The sequence below is a fragment of the Primulina eburnea genome, chromosome 5 (assembly GCF_022965805.1).
Source record: "Primulina eburnea isolate SZY01 chromosome 5, ASM2296580v1, whole genome shotgun sequence".
Lineage (NCBI taxonomy): Eukaryota > Viridiplantae > Streptophyta > Magnoliopsida > Lamiales > Gesneriaceae > Primulina > Primulina eburnea.
This window is the reverse complement of record NC_133105.1, coordinates 9,419,745-9,440,771: the sequence shown is the minus strand read 5'-3', so window position 1 is coordinate 9,440,771 and position 21,027 is coordinate 9,419,745. Positions and strand designations below refer to the sequence as shown.

Below are 21,027 nucleotides of genomic sequence, written 5' to 3'. Positions count from 1 at the left end.
GGGTGCGCTCATGTCTCGGCAGGGCTAGTAATTTTCAAAAACTATCGACCGCGGGTGCGCTCCTGTTACTACCGCGGGTGCGGTGACCCTACTGGAATTATACCGCGGGTGCGGTATGGTTAAGACCGCGGGTGCGGTCTTGCTTCGCACCAAATCTTATTTTCTCTCTTTACACCGAGGGTGCGGTGCTGTCTTATACCGCAGATGCGGTGTGGCTTCGAATTAAACTTGCATAATTCTACATTTCAAGCCAAACTTCTTCATCTCTTATTTCTTATCTCTATGCACATTATTCATAACATATCTACCAATTCAGAATGATCACTCAGTGTTCTGGGCATTACATTTCTCCCCCTCTAAGACATAAGTTCGTCCTCGAACTTGAAATAAATCAATTAGAGTATTTAAAACAGTATTACAATCTAAAACTGAATAAATACTTACATCATATAAATAACTCGGGGTGTTTCTGCCTCATGTCTGCCTCTGTTTCCCAAGTCGCTTCCTCGATGCCATGACGACTCCACTGAACTTTCACAAGTGGAATAGTCTTCGTTCTGAGTTGCTTGTCTTTCCGATCAAGAATCTGTATCGGTTGTTCCACATAGCTCAGAGTCTGATCAAGTTCAGCTTCGTCAGGTTGAATGACATGAGAAACATCTGGCATATATCTTCGCAACATTGATACGTGAAACACGTCATGTATTCCGGATAGAGAAGGAGGAAGAGCAAGTCTGTAAGCTCGATCGCCAATCTTCTCAAGAATTTCGTAAGGCCCAATGTATCGAGGAGATAGTTTCCCGCGTTTGCCAAATCTTACAACGCCTCTGAAAGGAGAAATCTTTAAGAATACTCTATCTCCTGCCTCAAATACTAACGGTCTACGTCGGATATTGACGTACTTTGCTTGTCTATCCTGTGCTGTCTTCATTCTTTTCTGAATAACTTTCACCTTCTCAGTCATGTCACGAATCATGTCTGGCCCCAGTTCTGGTACTTCTGAGATATCATCCCAATATAGCGAAGATCTGCACTTCTTGCCATACAAAGCTTCAAACGGTGCCATCTCGATACTCGTCTGATAGCTATTATTGTAAGAAAATTCGCAAAGAGGTAGGGAATCTTGCCAACTAATGCCAAAATCTAGCACAACGGCTCTCAACATATCCTCTAGTGTCTGTAGTCCGTTCTGACTGTCCGTCTGTCTGAGGGTGATAAGCAGTACTCAGGTGTAATGTCGTACCCAAAGCCTGCTGTAAGCTGTGCCAAAAGTGAGAAGTGAATCGTGGATCACGATCTGATACGATAGACTTCGGCACTCCATGCAATCTGACTACCTCTCGAATATATATCTCCGCCATCTGATCTTGTCTATACGTCATTCTGTACGGAATGAAACAAGCAGATTTGGTCAATCTGTCAATAATGACCCAAATCGCATCGCAGCCTCTGGATGATCGAGGTAACTTCGTCACGAAATCCATGGAAATGTGGTCCCATTTCCATTCTGAAATAGATAAACTCTGAAGTAAACCTCCCGGCTTCTTTCTTTCAGCTTTTACCTGTTGGCAGTTCAAACACTTAGACACAAATTCAGCAATATCTGATTTCATTTGTTTCCACCAGAATTGTGTCTTCAAGTCATTATACATCTTCCTGCCACCAGGATGAATGCTGAACCGACTACCATGTGCCTCTGACAGAATCTGCTGTCTCAACTCTGCAACATCTGGCACAACAAGACGGTTATTCACGTACAGCACATGATCATGTACCTGATAGTCTGACATATGCCCTGATCTGACCATTTGAATCGATCTTTGCACGTTCTGATCTCTTCTCTGTGCTTCTTTGATCCTCATAATCAAATCAGGTTCAACTTGGATCGTAGCAAGTCGGAGTGGCTTACTATCTGTATCAAATTCTAACCCAGACAAGCAGCATTTCTCAACTAAATTATTAACACCTATCGTCGATAAGGACAAGGCACATACCTTTCGACTTAAGGCATCTGCTGCTGCATTTGACTTCCCTGGATAATATTTGATTTCGCAATCAAAGTCTTTCAGTAAATCAAGTCATCTACGCTGCCTCATATTCAATTCTGACTGAGAAAATAGGTACTTCAGGCTCTTGTGATCGGAGAAAATCTCAAATTTCTCGCCGTAGAGATAGTGACGCCAAATCTTCAATGCAAAAACGATAGCCGCCAGTTCTAGATCATGAATGGGGTATCGAACTTCATGTGGCTTCAATTGTCTCGAGGCGTATGCGATCACATGACCCCGTTGCATAAGAACACATCCCAACCCTCTATGAGAGGCATCACAATATACAACGAAATCACCTGTACCTGAAGGTATCGTCAACACTGGAGCACTAGTCAGCCTTTTCTTCAGTTCTAGGAAGCTAGACTCGCACTCCTCTGACCAAACGAATGGCATATTCTTCTGTGTCAATTGTGTGATTGGCTTTGCAATACTGGAGAAATCTTGAATAAATCTTCGGTAGTATCCTGCCAGACCCATGAAACTGCGTATTTCTCATACCGAAGTCGGTCTTGGCCAATTTATCACAGCTTCCACTTTACTCGGATCAACAGAAATACCATCTCCAGAAATGATATGCCCCAAGAATACAACTCGATTCAGCCAAAACTCACACTTTGACAATTTCGCATACAGTTGCTCGTTTCTCAACATCTGCAAGACAATTCTGAGATGCTCTGCATGCTCATTTCTGTTCTTCGAATACACCAAAATATCATTAATAAACACGATCACAAAATCATCCAAATACCTCTGAAAAACTTGATTCATCAAGCCCATAAATACCGCTGGAGCATTTGTCAACCCAAAAGGCATGACAATGAATTCGTAATGTCCATACCTGGTTCGAAATGTTGTCTTCGGTATGTCTACATCTCGAACTCTGAGCTGATGATATCCCGATCGCAAATCAATCTTAGAATAAACAGATAATCCCTGCAATTGATCAAATAAATCATCGATCATAGGCAATGGATATTTATTCTTGATTGTTGCCTTATTCAGTTGCCGGTAGTCTATACACAAGCGCATCGAACCGTCTTTCTTTCGCACAAACAGCACCGGAGCGCCCCAAGGAGATACACTAGGTCTGATATATCCCTTGGCCAGAAGATCTTCTAACTGTGCTTTCAATTCTTTTAGTTCGCTGGGTGCCATCCTATACGGAGCTCTCGAAATAGGGACGGTACCTGGTACAAGATCAATACTAAAATCTACCTCTCGCACCGGAGGTAATCCTGGGATCTCATCTGGAAAAATATCTGTAAATTCCCGTACTACTGGCAGATCCGCCAATGCCGGGCTCGATTTCTGCATATCTACAGCATAAATAAAGAAACCATCTGCTCCTTTTTGTAACAATCTGTTCATAGTAAGAGCCGAAATCAAGGGAATCCGAGATCTGGAACCCTTCCCGTAGAATTTCCACTCGTCTGTCATCTCGGGTCTGAATCTGACAATCTTATGGAAACAATCTACAGTGGCTCTGTACTTCGTTAGCATGTCAATACCGACTATACAATCAAAATCAGCTAGACCCAACACTATACAATCTAGGTCAATCTCATGCCCCTCAAACTGTAGAATGCAATGTCTAACCGTAGTTACAGATATCAATCCACTTCCCAACGGAGAATTAATCGACACAACATCTAACAAAGTCTCAACAGGCAATGAATGTAACAATGCAAATCGCTCCGAAATGAATGTATGCGATGCACCTGTATCTATCAATATATAAGCAGGATAACCATAAAGAGAGCAGTTACCTGCTATAACATCATCTGGTGCATCTTGTGCTTGCTCTTCTGTAAATGCAAACACTTGAGCCTATTGCCTCGGAGGTTGACTCACTGTCTGACTACCTCGAGCTCTGGGTTGAGTCGGTGCTGGTGGAGGCTGAAAAGAGTGAACCGATGGTGCCTGCCGCTCAAACTGAGGTACTGACCCGGATGCTCGTCCACTCTGGGCTGGCTGTACACTCCTCTGTGGACAGACTTTGGCAAAATGCCCCGGTTGCCTACAAATGTTGCATCGGCCTGTAACTCCCTGGCACTGTTCAGTCGCATGTTTTCCTCCACAGGAACTGCAATAAACACCTGAATACCTGGTACTCTGATCAAAACCAGTCTGTCTTGATCCGCTGGAGCTCGACGAACTGCTCCCTGGTCTTTTAAACTGTTTACCCTTGGCTTTCAATTGATCCTTTCTGCCGCTACTACTACCGCCGCTTTCAAATCTATAAGGAGGAGGTTGTACTGAAAGTTGTGGTGGTCTTGGCGCAGGAGCAACATATGGAGCACTCCGTTGTCTTATCAGTCCTGCTTCCGCTCCTTTGGCCCGATTTAATGCATCCGCAAAATTATTAGGTCTCCCCGTGTTCACCAACGTAAAGATGTCCGGATTTAAGCCATTGATAAATTGATCCGCCATAACCTCGTCATTTCCCGAAACATGAGGTGCGAAACGAAGCAACGAAGAAAACTTGGCAACATATTCTTCAATGCTCAAAGCCCCTTGCCTCAGATTGGCAAATTCAGCACCTTTATCTTTACGATAGGATTTGGGAAAGAAACGCAAATAGAATTCCGTCTTGAACACTTTCCATGTAATTTCGGTACCACGTTGCTCCAGTGCTCTTCTCATGTTCAACCACCAGTTCTTGGCTACATCTTGCAATTGATGGCCAATAAGATTTACCCGTTTCTCATCACTGTATTCCAAGGATTCGAATAACATCTCGATATCCTCAAGCCAGTTTTCACAGTCAACTGCAAGTTCTGTACCCTTTAAGGTTGGTGGTCTAAACGACTCAAATCGTTTCAACAGAGTTTCCATAGGCGTCGCAGTAACATCCATGTGCTCTCCGGATGTACTCCCCTGTTCTGGCGCTGGTGGTCGTAGAGGTATGGCTGCTCTTCTAGGAGGCATATCTAATAAACCAACAGATTAGTAAACAAGATATACAACTGTCTCAGCCCTCCTCTGATCATTTACCTCTGATCCAGAATCGGTTCTGATTCAGTCAATTACATGCTGTAATCAATCAGATAACACACAACATGTAAGACGAAAAGCAATAAATCATGATATGCTAGCATGATATAAGCAAGGAAGATGACTCGATCTACCCCGCTCACTCTATTCTATTCTCAGTCTAAAGGAACTCTGGCTCTGATACCACCTGTTGTGGGGACCCGAGCTCTAATTCTTCTTCTTGGGATTAAATGGATCGTTATTCTCAAATGTGGGTCAATTTTTTTCGCTTTTTACATTAAATCAAATGTAACTAAACAAGCATAAGTTCTTTATTTATTTTACAACATACAACAAAAGATACATGTCTTATTCTATATACAACTAGTGTTCACTATCATCTAAACTCAAATGATAGTACAAGTCTAACAAAAGAACCACTAGTCCTCTGTTGCGCCCGAGATCACCACGCTATCACGATCATCGTTGTCTCGACCCAGATCCTGCCCCACCTGTTGTTATGCACACATACAGACATAACAACAGCCGGAAAACCGGTGAGAACAAATCTCAGTATAAACATGTTTACATGCATTAAAACAATCTAAAACATGAAACATGCGGATATGAATGTCATTCATATAAAATCATGCAATGCGAATCTAATCATGTCTAGACTCGACTCGACTAGAACTCTAGGGATCTCGGTGTGAATAAGACGATATATCACCTACCCTCCCAATCGGGGTGACGGTACGTCTTATTCCTAGACTTCGGCCTGATCTGTATCCGCGTCTACAATAGGGGCGGTGATCTTCCCCTAAGCTGTGATATCACCGAACGTCTAGAAGTCTGGATGATCTCTCAGACTTTCCTATCTTAATGCATGAATACAAAATCTGTAACCATGCATGATCATCTTAATGCAAAGCAACATGATCTGTAAACAAAGCATAGCAAGATTTGCATACAAATTCTAGAAACAAATCTATAAACAATCATAATCATATCAATGTATAGATAATAAAACAAGTATGTGATTTTGGTTGGGAACTCAAATGTGATCTCCTTTGAGTCGTGATTCCCCAAACAAAACATGTACTATACCTTTCTTTGCACAGTCGCTGTCACGGTCGTAAAGACGAATCTGAAATGGAAATGTGGATATACAATCTATCAATCTCTCATCTAATCAACACATATCCAAGTCACTACGTGATCTCGATATAATTTGACAGCATAACGAAATATATTCGTAATACCGGTCAATCCAAATCTTAAACTCAATACAAGACTATATCATCAAATCACCAACATTACAATATTTATGTCAAGATCGTACAAGCTGCATAATCTCATCACAATATCTGCTGAAAATAACCACAATTACATTTGACATCCATTCTTTGATCCGTTTATGAATATATCATGTTCAATACGGCAAGAACACAATATAACTATCATATTCCAATTTCCCCAACATCTAAAATCCGAACCATGCTGAAATTAAATGAAACTTACATCACTTTGTAGCCGTCGATGCAAGGAGCAAGAATTTCTATTTAGTTCAAAGTTTGGATGGCTAAATCATACACAACTTAAGAATCAAAGTGAAGAACTTGAAGATGCTTGGAGAGGAAGTCTCGGTTCTCTGGCTGGAAATGAAGAATGAATGAATCAGCACAATTCTATATATATACCATGCCATGTGTCAACAGGAGAAGGAGAGTGGATTCCTCGCATGCATCACCGCGGGTGCGGTGCTAACATGAGCGCGGGTGCGCTCATGTCTCGGCAGGGCTAGTAATTTTCAAAAACTATCGACCGCGGGTGCGCTCCTGTTACTACCGCGGGTGCGGTGACCCTACTGGAATTATACCGCGGGTGCGGTATGGTTAAGACCGCGGGTGCGGTCTTGCTTCGCACCAAATCTTATTTTCTCTCTTTACACCGCGGGTGCGGTGCTGTCTTATACCGCAGATGCGGTGTGGCTTCGAATTAAACTTGCATAATTCTACATTTCAAGCCAAACTTCTTCATCTCTTATTTCTTATCTCTATGCACATTATTCATAACATATCTACCAATTCAGAATGATCACTCAGTGTTCTGGGCATTACAGGTAAGCCACCCAAATACTCATATTTTAGAATATGGGGGTGCCCTGCTTATGTGAAGCAAGTAGTGGGAGATAAATTGGATTATCGATCCATTTTATGTTACTTTGTGGGATATCCAAAGAATTCTGTTGGATATTACTTCTATCATCCCCAAGAAACAAAGGTATTTGTTTCTAGGAATGCAACCTTTTTGGAAAGGGAATTTTTATTGAATAGAAAAGGAGAGATGATAGAAATCGAAGAAGTTCGAGAGACACCCACAATTGTAGAACCCACACCCGAAGAGCCAAGGGAGGAGATACAAGCTCCTAGAAGATCCAAGAGAGTCTCGAGACCACCTATGAGGTATGGTCTGCTTCTTGAAGAGGGCCGTGATGAGCCTAACCTTGGATGTGATCCAAGGACCTTCAAGGAAGCGTTATCTGATGCCGATTCATCCAAGTGGCTTGAAGCAATGGAATCTGAGATGAATTCCATGCATTCGAACCAAGTGTGGAATCTTGTGGATCCACCTGAGGGAACTATTCCCATAGGGTGTAAATGGATTTACAAGAGGAAACTTGGGGCGGATGGGAAGGTATCGACCTTCAAAGCGCGATTGGTAGCAAAAGGATATACTCAAAGACAAGGAGTTGACTTTGAAGAAACCTTTTCTCCAGTCGCAATGTTCAAGTCCATAAGGATTTTGCTAGCCATAGCTGCATGGTATGACTATGAGATATGGCAGATGGATGTTAAGACAGCCTTTCTTAATGGGGATATTAAGGAAGAAATTTACATGTCTCAACCCGAAGGGTTTACATCTGTCGGAAGTGAGCATATGGTATGCAAACTTCAGAGATCTATTTATGGTCTAAAACAGGCATCTAGGAGTTGGAACCTTAGATTCGATAGTACAATCAAAGAGTTTGATTTTACTAAGAATCCTGAGGAACCCTGTGTGTATAAGAAGGTCAGTGGGAGTGCTGTGACATTCTTGGTACTGTATGTTGATGACATTTTACTCATTGGGAATGATGTAGGAATGTTGCAATCAACCAAGATATGGTTAGCAAGCAAGTTCTCGATGCAAGACTTGGGTGAAGCATCTTTTGTATTGGGAATACAAATCTATAGAGATAGATCAAAGAGATTGCTTGGTCTCACCCAGTCCACATACATTGATACCATCCTGAAGCGATTCTCGATGGATGAGTCCAAGAGAGGACATCTACCAATGTGTCATGGCGTGACCCTATCCAAGTCTATGTCTCCCAAGACTGATGCGGAGATAGCGGCGATGACACACATTCCGTATGCTTCGGCAATTGGTAGCATCATGTATGGAATGATATCCACACGTTCTGACGTGGCTTTTGCACTAAGTGTAGTGAGGAGATATCAATCGAACCCTAGTCTTCCACATTGGAAAGCTGTGAAAGACATCCTCAAGTACTTGAGGAGGACCAATCAATTGTTCTTGGTCTATGGGGGTGGAGAACTAAAATTGGAAGGCTATACCGACTCTAGCTTCCAAAGCGATATTGATGACTCAAAGTCAACCTCTGGATTCATATTCATGCTCAATGGTGCTGCTGTCTCTTGGAAGAGTTCCAAGCAAGACAGTACAGCGGATTCCACCACTGAGGCAGAATACATTGCTGCATCAGCTGTAGCAAAGGAGGCAGTTTGGATAAGGAATTTCGTCTAAGAGTTGGGCGTCATTCCTAATGGAGTTGCTCCTGTCCCGGTGTTTTGTGACAACACAGGAGCCATTGCTCAAGCAAAGGAGCCGAGGTCTCATCAGAAGTCCAAACACGTATTGAGAAAGTACCACATCCTCAGAGAGATCATGGAAAGAGGAGATGTCATGATTGACAAAGTCGACTCCGCAGATAATGTTGCTGATCCACTAACTAAGCCTTTGCCTGGACCATTTTTCGAGAAGCATCGCGAATCAATAGGTTTGAAGCATATGGGTAGTTGGCTCTAGTGCAAGTGGGAGATTGTTAGAGTAGGTGCCCGTCGAGCCAAGTGTTGGCCGATTGTTCACAATGAAACTCTATGTATAAACGATCTTTATTTTAATTATATTTGTAATTATTGTTTTGGCACATCTTTATCTGTATACTCATGCTAGTTGCATAGATAAAGTCCTTGAATATACAAATAGTAGAAAGAATATGAGATGCTCATATGATGAGTATCATGAAACTCATATTTGGAATACTGTATATTCTAAACAGTTCCTAGTCGATTCAGCCGCCGCTAAGAAGGATATAGGCCGCTCGAGTTAGAGACTAGTATCTGCGATGTGAGTACCATGTTTCATTGGTAGGGGACATTTTGATGTCCAAGCATGCAGATAGGTGCTCCTGGAAGAGTGCACTGAACAACCCTCCATTAAGGACTTTCCAAGTGGTTCTCACTTTTCGAGTGGAAACGTCCTAGTTTATGGTTGTACACCATTAGTCCTTATGACCCGGGACAACATTGAGACTCTATGTGCTAGCATTGCACTTTGACTTGTTTACCGACTCTCAAGGGGTCATCAGGTGGCAAGGTTGGGTGTTCTGTCGAAACATATAGGAGTCGATACATTGTAGTCGGGGATTCACCGCTTACCTTCGGGTATGGATATCCTATGTGTTTTCATGTATATGTAGTGTGAAATCTCTGATCAGAGTATGGTGGTAATTATGAAAGGAGTTTCATAGATTACACCATCGATGCAACTACGGCATGACACATAGTATCGATTCATTGACAACTCTCGATAAACCAATGGTTGTCGAATCGGTCGGGATATATGAGTTGAAGGGACCGTACTGTACGCTAACCATAATTGAATGGTTCTTGCAGGCACTATCATTTGATACCTAGGGAATCATGTAAGCGATGCTGCTAGGCGTTTAACATGATTGGTTGGGTACTATCAGACTTGAGTTCTGACGTTCTTGTTATCAAGGAGTTGATAAGTAAGAATGGAGCAATTGGGGTATGCTCATATAAGGACATGTTTAGTCCGAATCACATGGAGATGTGAACCCACGGCTAGTTGTATCAATGAACCATTGAGGGCCACACAAGTGCTGGCTTTCTAGATCCCGTTGAGAAGTAAAATTAGTACAATGTGTTGAACGGCTTATAAAGGAGTTTATAAGCGTAAGGAAAATTAGAAGTATGACTTCTATAAAGGAGAAACTAGTTCAATGTGTTGAACGACTTATAAATGAGATTATAAGTGTAAGGAAAAATAGAAGTATGACTTCTATGAGAGAAATGTAAATTTTAATTTATGGAAGTGTTCCTAAATTAAAAGTTGGCCAAGTGAATAATGTATTTGAAAATTGTGATTTTCATAAATATTATTATGGACTAAATTAAATTAATTCAAGTGTTGAATTAATTAAACCATATTGAGTCTTGTAGAGCTCAATTTAAATTAATTATTTAACTAGTGGGACTTGGGTAAATTCAAGTTATGTTTAATTAGTCTCAAATATGTTTGAGATAATTAAATTTAGTCCATGGTTTTTAATTTGTTAAAAAACCATATAATATATGCATGCATGAGAGGTGAAGGGTTGGAGACAACTTTTGCAACTATCAAGGCTTGGCATGCTACTTTTATCTCTACTTTTTGCAAGACCAAGGCTAGTCTCCCTTCCCCCCATTGAAGCATGTGATGGCCGAAACTTTGAGTATTATTCTACCAAGTTTTCTCTCAATTTTTCTCTTCAAGTGTTGAGGAAGAAAAATACTTCTCTTTGAAAAATCCTTTTATTTTTCTAGTGCAAAATAAGAGGGGTTCTAGTTTGCTAGTGGTGGACCTAATTTGAAAGAAAGAAAGGAGTCCAAGGAAGCTTGTAGATCTTCATTCCATTCAAGAGCCAAGTTGTTTACGACTTGGTTGGAGCCATCATCAACCTTAAGAGGTTGATAGGTAACTATTTCTAAATACACTATGAATGTCATTTTGGTGTTTTATTGTATTTCCTACACAAACTCATGGTGGCCGAAATTTATATGCTAAAATCGAAAAATTTTGTGCTTCCGTTGCGTTTCCGGCCACCGTAACCGATCATCTTTCATTAAGAATACTTCTTAACAACCTAAATATTGTTAAGATTGATTCAAAATCAATAAAATAATAAAAATATTTATTTAACATCTCTAAACATATTTTCGATTCCAACAAAAATTGTAATTCAAAATTTTAAAATCTGTAACTTGTGTCAACTGTATGATTTAAATTTTAATTATTTTCTTAGTTCAGATAATTATTATACTCCAACAAAAAATAATAATATTTATACTATGTTAAATGTATGCCCTCTAAGTTTTTTGTTGTTATAATACTCTATTTTTATTTTATTGACAATTGTATCCATTTATTGATTGCTTCATTATTATTATTATTATTATTATTATTATTATATTAAGTTTTTTAATTATCCTTAATCACTCAAAAATATTGTAAAATATTTTCCAATTCGATAAATAGAGAAAAACACAATATTAAATAAAATAATTTTTTTTATTAAATTAATAGATATTTTTATTTAATCTTAATTTTTTTAGTTCTAATATTTTTGAAAACAAGGGATGTTTAATTCTTGTTTTTATATTTCATCTCATGGCTTATCTTTTTTTTTACTTAAAAATTTAATTTTTAAATTTTTTTTAAAAATCAATCACAATATATAATTAAGAGATAATAATACTAATCACGTGATTATTTTGAGTAGTATGTTTTTCATCAAATTTATTGTTTACATATTTTCTTAAAAATATTTTTCAGAAAAAACAAAACTTATATAAAAAGTGAAAGTTAAATATTATTTTTTAAAAAAACACTACAGTGAGACATATCAATTATGTGAGATCGATCTTCAATCTGATTCGATTAATAAAAATATGGCAAAAACTCGTGTGAGACGATCTAACGGGTCATATTTGTGAGATGGATCTCTTATTTGGGTTATCCATGAAAAATTATTATTTTTTATGCTAAGAGTATTACTTTTTATTATGAATATGGGTAGAGTTGACCCGTCTCACAGATTAGGATCCGTGAGACGGTCTCACATGAGACTCACTCTAAAAATATATTATTTTTTTGCAAAAAAATCTTGCGAGATCAATTATTAATTTTCTAAGACATATATCTGACTCAACATACTCATAAAAAACATTATATTTCATATTAATTATATATCAAATATAATTATATCATATTCACACACACACACATATATATATATATATATATATATATTTTTTTGAGATCTTATGATAGGATTTTTTTTTTTTTGTTAAAAGTATTTTTTTCTTTGGATGAGATACATGTCACCGTGACCTACTTTATTTTCATATAATAAATAATAATGATAGAGGACAAAGAAATCAAGAACTGCTGAACAGGAGAGAACCCGTTCGGAACGCCGCCAATTTTCCAGCATGAGTACCATGAAATTTTGCTGTGAATGGTATGCTATTTTGTTTTCATACATGTTTGTGTGTGTGTGTGTGGGTTGACGTGGGGAATGGGGCGGCTGCGGGACATGAATGCAGTATATGGGGCTGAAAGCCTGTGCTATATGCTCTGGGGAGCATTTGCCTTTTTCTACGACTTTATGATGAATCTATCATTGATTTATGTGCTATTATCTGTGAGTTTTTACAAAAAAAATTTTTGATGTGTTTGTGGGTGGTGCAGCAACAATATTTTGTATCCCAAGGAAGATAAAGAACAGAAAATTCTGCTTTATGCTTGCCGGAATTGTGATCATCAGGTCCAATTGTTTCCTTATCTTACTATTTCTGTGCGTGGTTGTGGCGATTTTTTATTTATTTTATCAAATTAAGCGGCTCTATTGTGTGAATGTTTTTGGGAATCATAGGGTTTTGGGGTTTAGGGTTATATTGACTTGTTCTCTCTTTTTTATTTTTCTTTTTATTTTTAAGAAAGGCTCTTATTGATTTTTTTTACTAGAATTGTTAAGTTTTTTTTATGGAAGATTGCATTTTTGTAATATTTTGTATTTCTATTTTTACTGTGATATACGGAGCATGTCGCACACTGCTATTGCTGGTGGAATACAAACTTGCACATCTTTGTCTCCCTCTCAAGTCTACTGCTAGCAGCATACTGAATTTTCCGCAATCTGTTGTGAATGTATATAAGGAACGGTCTTTCGTTTGATCATCTCTTTTAGATCTTGAAGCTTAGTGAATGATGCAAGTCAATAGCATATTGACTATTCTGCTAGATATTTAAGTCTAGGCGTCTTGGCTTGTTTCGATATGAAGTGAAGGTTGGCATCCCTGCTTTCCACGGAAATATCATGTTTGAGGCTACCTTGATGGAGAAGAGATACCTCTTTCTCAGTATATTCATCGGAAACTGAAATTGTTATCAGTGTTCCCTATGTTGTTCGGCATGTGCTCTTCTGGGATTCTGTGAGTTAGTAATCACACCTTAATTAGGCGTTCTTGAACTAGTTGTACTAATTTTATCTTGATTCTTGATCAAGATTAGTTGATCCAATGTTGGTCTTTTTATACCTGACATTCCAACTTTGAAATATTTTCATGATTGTTATCACATCCTGGAAGAGTTTAATAACCGATTCTCGTATTCTGGCATATCTCTAGTTGTATTCTATGAATTTGTGCTACTTTTCTTCCTTCTTTTGAATCATATATCCAAAGTTCTTGGTTTGGCTTCTTCAATTTTGCGAATGTTTCCACTTGTGAAAATTGAAGGTTTTGACTATCTCTTGACCAAATTTTATGTTTTCCTTAATTTTTTGGTGATGATTTCGGCTTGTCTGTTGACTTGCAGGAGGTTTCCGAAAACAATTGTGTATACAGAAATGAAATACACCATTCTGTTGGGGAGCGCACCCAAGTTTTACAGGACGTAGCTGCAGATCCTACACTTCCACGTACAAAATCACTTCGTTGCCCCAGTTGTGGTCATGGAGAAGCTGTTTTCTTTCAGGTACTATTTCATTTATTAATGTGATATGACCTTGTAAACTACTTGTCATTGTGCCAAATAGAAGAGAGACTCACTTTCGACAGCTCTTGCTAATGTTTTGATAATAGCAACTCAGGTTTTTTTCCTCTGCTCAATGTCATGTACTCGAATTTATGCACTATGTAGAGTTTCATTCTATTCCCGTTCATATTTTGACACTCCGAGCAGGCAACTGCTAGGGGAGAAGAAGGAATGACTCTGTTCTTTGTTTGCTGCAATCCAAACTGTGGCCATCGTTGGAGGGATTGAATTTGCATTTTGTGCAACACAATGTCATTCTGTGTCTCATCGACCCTACTTCATCGTTAGAGTTCCATGGGAGGATTCTAATGTATTTGAAAGAGATGTAAGTACACTAATTCGTCAATTCCCGTTTTACTTTTTATAACTGAAGATTCATCTATGCAAGATACGCCTAAAGTAAGGTTCATCTTTCCATGGGGAGATGCCATTTTGGTGGCTCATTACATTGCTTCGTGGGTTTGCAGTTTGATGATTGATAACACAATTCCAAAATATTTCAATCGTGGGTTTGCAGTTTGATGATTGATAACACAATTCCAAAATATTTCAATCTAGAATTCGCCATGTTGGAGCGTAATAATCCCTGTATCATAAAGTTCCCCCGGGGTACGAAATTCAAGCGTTTTGGGCGCCATAGCTAAATTCGATCTTCCCACCAACCACCATTTTCCTTGCCCTCGTTTTTCCACCAGACCGAATACCTATCTCGACGCCCTTCAAAAACATGGCAATGAAAGGAAACAAAAGACGATTATAAAACTCTTTTAAAAACAAGAATGATTATGGAACCATTTTAAAGTTGGAACGTCAATTATGTAAAGACTGATATAGAATCACCTGTTCTCAATCAAGATTCAACAATGAAGTATAAAGTCGGTGTCTATACCTACTTCAAGAATGCCTTAGAGACCTCGACGTTATATTCCTACAAAAGATACGATATTTATGTTGTGTCTGGATTAATGAATTTGATTTGAAAAGGGTTGTGAAATTTTTTTAGTTTGGATGAATTTGATTTGAAAAGGGTTGTTAATTTTTTTAGTTTGGATGAATTGGGGAAAGATCTGAGAGTTGCATAAATTGATATGCAGTGAATTCGAAATACATAAGCTAGAGCATGCATATAACACACAAAAAGATAAAAACATCCCCATAACAATTGTCGAACAAGAAGAGTCTACGTATTTGTTACATCGGATTTCCAATACACTTCTTTGCTCGTTCACAACTACAAAACTAAGTTGGCCAGCACATATCAACAGGGATATATGCCGTTCTATTTTCCCAAATGTGGTGATAGAGATGTAGTAACATTATCAGTCATGGCTGATCCATCAGAAGACTCGTTTGCAAGTACTTGTACTCCTTCCTTGCTCACTTCGCTAAAACTTCTTTTCTTGGATGAAGAGGAAGACGAGGCGGTCTTTTTCTCTTTCTCAGGATGGGTTTCATTGCTTGGTGGAGGAAACAATGGAGGGTCTCGACCACTTAGTTGACAAAATATTCTTTCAACAGTTTCACTTATCTCCTTTCCCAAACCGTTTTGATCCAAAATCAACTCCCATACTGATTTGGATGCCTTCTCAAGTACAGGACCTCTGCATATAATTGGCACCAACATGAGACTTTTCTAAATGATGATCTTGTTACCAGTTTGAGATACCAAAGTTCGTTTTTCAGCAATAAAGTAAACCATCACATTGAAACTTGACTCTCCACGATATGCAAACTCCGAGAACTAGCCAGGATGATTTTACATAAGATTTTCTTAAGAAGCTGGAAGTCGTCGAATTCAAGTAAATCAAATTCCCAGAAATGGGAGGAATTATCGGTTTCACTTCAATATTTTAATGACTTCATATGTCCATAACCACACTTAAAACCTTCTATGATACCGCATCATTTGCCACACTGTGTCACCGATTGAATTTTAACCATGTGTCCCAACACAGGGTCTAGCATAAGATTTGATATTCTATACTAAAAGGCTGAACCCCACCCCCGAGGGCCCCACACAGAGCCGCCCCAAGCTCCGGCGTGAAGGGAGGTAAATCAGGGTTATGCACCGGCAGCAGGTACCCAGAGGAGAGGTTGGCTGGAGTAATTCACCATAAAGGGGGAGCCGAGACTCGAACCCTGGCCAACATGGATTAACAGTCCTTCTCTCCAGGTCCTTACCACACAGCCTATGCCCCTGGGGCCTTTTGATATTCTCCACTAGCAGTAATCTAAACCATCATCGAAGATCTAAATCAAGTAATGGGCACTTACCACAAGCATAAGCATTAATGGCTATTTTAAAATTGTTCTATTACTCATAATCCAACATTAACGAACATGAAAACATAAGATCGCTTACTCGAGCTCTTGTCGAAGTGCATCGAATAACTCTCGTTTTGTCTGTTTTTCAGCACCAGGAGTGTTGAGTACCTTACTCTGCTCCATCATTTTTATGGCATTACTCTTCAGCTCCCCCTGCGTATAAGTAGCCCACCATAAAAAATCGAACTACTTTCTAAAAAAAACCTCGATTCCGCACTCAACAATTTAATGAGAAAATTGCTTCTATCGGTAAAATTCTGTATTTATCTTCTTTTTTTTAATCCGATAATGGCCAGAAACACTTTGCTGCCAAAAAATCGGCTCCAAGTAAAATAATTTAGGTCAATTCCTCGAACATGCATCACCAAGTCGTCTATCGAACCTCGGAAAATTCAAGACCTTGGAAAAACACTTTCAAATACATGGATTTACACGTATAACATCCAATGATTTCCAACACATAATCTATCTTAATGAAAAAAACATCATAAAACATCAGACACAAATGAAAACAAGCACACGAGGAATAGCTCACCTTGGCTTTGAGCTGATTGATTATCTTGAGTCGCATTGCGTCGATTGTGCCATCGTTCATGAGAGTCTCCAGCACGTCCTCTGGGCTAATCACAGAGGATCCCATACCCTAACCAATTTGGAGATTTCGGAAAAGGAGATGACTTTCCAGTCGATTTATCAGAACTCTGGAGATGAAAACCCCATACGACGTCGTATCAGGCAGGGTATTCATGTAAAAATATATATTTTTAAAAAGTCATGACAATTACAAAAAAATAAACAAAATTAATAGTCTTTTGTGAGACGGTCTCACGAATCTTTATCTGTGAAACAAGTCAATCTTACCGATATTTACAATAAAAAGTAATAGTCTTAGCATAAAAAGTAATAATTTTTCATGGATGATCCAAATAAGATATCTGTATCACAAAATACGACCTATGAGACCGTCTCATACAATTTTTCACCCAAAATTAATCGCTTTTTTTATTTAATTTATAGTCATTAATTATCAGAATATTTGCCTGTAACTAAAAGTTACTAAAATCAAAATTTTAATATGTGTTTTTACCATGTATATTATAATTATTGTTTTTATCATAAAAACTTTCTTAAAAGGCAAAAACTTGTGTGAGAAGGTCTCACGGATCTTATTTGTGAGACGGATCTCTTATTTGGGTCATCCATGAAAAAATATTACTTTTTATGCTAAGAATATTACTTTTTATTGTGAATATGGGTAGAGTTGACCCGTCTCACAGATTAATATCCGTGAGACGGTCTCACATGAGACACACTCTTCTTAAAAATCACCAAACCTAATATTCTTTTAAAGTTCATGGATTCGTGGATATATGGAAGTAGATATTAGGAGAGGAGCATGAGACAAAAAATAAATCCACTTGGTTTCAAGCCTGGTACAATTCAATGGCAAAAACTTGTGTGAGACGGTCTCACCGGTCGTATTTGTGAGACGGGTCTCTTATTTGGGTAATTCATGAAAAAGTATTACTTTTTATGCTAAGAGTGTTACTTTTTATTGTGAATATCCATAGGGTTGACCCGTCTCACATAAGACACACTCCAATTCAATATCTAATCTATTTTTCTGGACAACACTCTCTTTTTTTTCCAAAAAATTAATTCTTTTATGAGATGGGTCGACCGGAAGACGATTTTATAAGAGTTGTTATGTTTTCAAACAGATTAATTTTCAACTCCCCACGTCTAAGAAATTTTTATTTTCTCCTTTTAGAAACTCAGAAAAAGTTTTGTTGGTTTTTTAAAAAAAACGAATAGAAAAAAACCTTCGCCATACAAACACATATACCCTAAAAATGAGTATGAAGAGAACCTACAAGCTGCCTTCGAGTCTTGCTCACCGTGGCTCCTTCGAAAAGATAAACCTTATATTTCTCCATTCAATCAAAGGTAGCTCTATTTTAGTTGGACAGCCAAAAATGTATATTTATTTTTTTCGTATATATATATATATATATATATATATATATATATATATATATATATATTATGTGTATTTGTTGCATTTGTTGAAATTCGTGAGCCAGAGAGATTTTTTGACAGAGATGCATTTCTTGTCTCACAACATAAATTAAACAAGTGTAATGTTTTTTTTTTAAATTTATTCCTAATTAATCAATAAGAAAAGTTGAGAAATTTTGAAACTGGAAAATGGTTGAGCTTACTTCAAATACAAATCGTGTACATTGATTGTGTTTGTTTGTTTTTTGTTTTTTATTGCAACACAGCTGGGAGGGGGATCGAACATAGGGAGAGGGGCCAGCTAATCTGACGAGGTGAGACCACCGGGCTACAAACCCGATCTCTGATTGTGTTTGTTGAGAACTATATGACTATTTAAGGTAACATTTTGTGGAGTATTGTCTAAATTCTTATTGAGCATATAGAGTTAGTCGGGAAGATATATTTTGTGTTTATATATTATATTTGCGTTGGTTGTGTTTTTTTTTTTAAAAAAAATTTTAGCTATTCATATTTGTTTACAAGAAAAATTCAAACAATGACACTCAAGTTTTTATGTGAAGATTCATATTTGTTTACAAGGAAAATTCAAACAATGACACTCAAGTTTTTATGTGAAGATATTTGAGTCAATGTTTTAAGGTGATATGTCGCCGTTAAAACATTTTTTTGTTGAGACTGTTTATCTTCAACTCCAGTTCAAAAAATCTAATATTTATTTTCACTATATTATTTCCCACTTATCCTCTAAACCAGAACCACTAACATATCATTTGAAATGGACTTTATAAGCAGTTTCAATAACATTTAACTTTTCATCTGCGTCTGCATCAAATTCATAAGCATAAAAAAGAATATATTCATTACTTTCTTCTACATTTTGAAAGTTCGTTTACCTCTAAATTTAAACCACTATCATATAACTCAAAAAGAACTTTATTACCACTTTCAACATGTCGGCTAAAGAATTGATGCATAATGCATATGTTGGCTGAATTCATTTGGTTAGTCACCAGCATTACATGGGAATAGTATGCGGCAGCATAATTTGAAGACGAATAACGTGGTTGGCAGAATTGGCGGAAATAATGCGTTTTCACACTGACTGACATTTTCATTCTGAAATCATCCCTTCTTCGAGTTTTCTCTCATCTTATAAGCATTTGAGTGCTTAGTTCTATAATATTTGTGAGGTGTTTGTTCTTCTGTATTAAGAGAGTGTGTGTTCTTTTTGGAAACACAAAGAGTGAATTGTACACCACAAAATATTACAGTGGAATTCTTTTCATCTTGCTTGTGGTTTTTTACCCTAATAATTTTTAGGGGTTTTCCACGTAAATCTCGGTGTCCAGTCTATTCTTTATTTTTGAGTTTATTATCTCAAACTACCGCATGTGGGACCAACAAGTGGTATCAGAGCACGAAGAACAAGAACATGTTGAGTCTGAAGTTTCCAATGTGAGGCAGTCAACTCGAGACAGAAGACCACCAGGTTGGATTTCAGATTATGTCACTGAAAGTAATATTACATATTGTCTATTATCAGAGGATGATGAGCCATCAAGTTTTCACGAGGCTACTCAAAGCTCGGATGTATCCTTGTGGATGATAGCAATGCAAGAAGAATTGGAGGTTTTAGACAAGAATAAAACTTGGGATATTGTTACACTACCACGAGAGAGGAAAGCCATTGGAAACAGATGGGTCTATAAGATCAAGCGTGATGACAATAATCAAGTGGAGCGGTATCGCGCTAGATTGGTGGTAAAAAGATATGCTCAGAAAAAAGACATGACTTCAATGAGATATTTTCTCCTGTGGTTTGGCTTACAACAGTCAGAGTAGTGTTGGCATTGTGTGCAGTGTTTGACCTACATCTAGAACAGTTAGATGTAAAAACGGCATTTCTTCATGGAGATCTTGAAGAAGAAATCTATATGCTTCAGCCAGAAGGTTTTGCAGAAAAAAGCAAAGAGAACTTGGTTTGTAGGTTGAACAAATCTCTGTACGCTCTCAAACAGGCGCCGAAGTGTTGGTGCAAGAGATTTGATTCCTATATCATGAGCCTTGGATAGAACAAACTGAGTGCAGACCCTTTTACATATTTCAAGAGGTTTGGCGATGATTATATCATTTTGCTATTGTATGTGGATGACATGTTAGTAGCAGGCCCCAACAAAGATCATGTCTAAGAATTGAAGGCACAGTTAGCTAGGAAATTTGATATGAAAGACTTGGGACCAGCAAACAAGATTCTAGGGATGTAAGTTCACCGAGACAGAAGTAACAGAAAGATTTGGCTTTCCCAGGAAAATTATCTGAAGAAAATATTGCAACGCTTCAACATGCAAGATAGCAAGCCAATATCAACCTCTCTTCCTGTTAACTTCAAGTTATCCTCCAAGATGTGTCCTAGCAGTGAAGCAGGGAGGATGAAGATGTCTCGAGTACCATATGCATCAGCAATGGGAAGTTTGATATTCGTCATGAT

The 21,027-nt window shown here is 38.1% G+C and overlaps 2 protein-coding genes across 2 annotated transcripts; one reads left to right on the top strand and one right to left on the bottom strand.

Moving 5' to 3' along the window:
• Nucleotides 1-12,480: 12,480 nt before the first annotated feature.
• On the top strand, nt 12,481-14,646 carry LOC140832940 (DNA-directed RNA polymerases II, IV and V subunit 9A). The gene is made up of 4 exons (XM_073197253.1): nt 12,481-12,615; nt 12,846-12,921; nt 13,974-14,132; nt 14,340-14,646. The coding sequence occupies exons 1-4, from the start codon at nt 12,587-12,589 to the stop codon at nt 14,418-14,420; spliced, it is 345 nt and encodes a 114-aa protein (XP_073053354.1). The 5' UTR covers nt 12,481-12,586; the 3' UTR covers nt 14,421-14,646.
• A 673-nt stretch (nt 14,647-15,319) lies between these two features.
• On the bottom strand, nt 15,320-17,262 carry LOC140832939 (uncharacterized). The gene is made up of 3 exons (XM_073197252.1): nt 17,053-17,262; nt 16,555-16,670; nt 15,320-15,793 (listed from the first exon to the last, which is right to left on the bottom strand). Exons 1-3 carry the CDS (start codon nt 17,155-17,157, stop codon nt 15,472-15,474), a joined length of 543 nt encoding a protein of 180 aa, XP_073053353.1. The 5' UTR covers nt 17,158-17,262; the 3' UTR covers nt 15,320-15,471.
• Between the last annotated feature and the right edge of the window lie 3,765 nt (nt 17,263-21,027).

Coding starts and splice junctions, on each gene's coding strand:
- LOC140832940 (XM_073197253.1), top strand. CDS start 12,587: ATGAGTACCATGAAATTTTGCTGTGAATG. Junction 12,922..13,973: donor GCCGGAATTGTGATCATCAG/GTCCAATTGTTT, acceptor GTTGACTTGCAG/GAGGTTTCCGAAAACAATTG. Junction 14,133..14,339: donor GAGAAGCTGTTTTCTTTCAG/GTACTATTTCAT, acceptor CACTCCGAGCAG/GCAACTGCTAGGGGAGAAGA.
- LOC140832939 (XM_073197252.1), bottom strand. CDS start 17,157: ATGGGATCCTCTGTGATTAGCCCAGAGGACGTGCTGGAGACTCTCATG. Junction 16,671..17,052: donor TCAATCAGCTCAAAGCCAAG/GTGAGCTATTCC, acceptor ACTTATACGCAG/GGGGAGCTGAAGAGTAATGC. Junction 15,794..16,554: donor GCACTTCGACAAGAGCTCGA/GTAAGCGATCTT, acceptor AATTATATGCAG/AGGTCCTGTACTTGAGAAGG.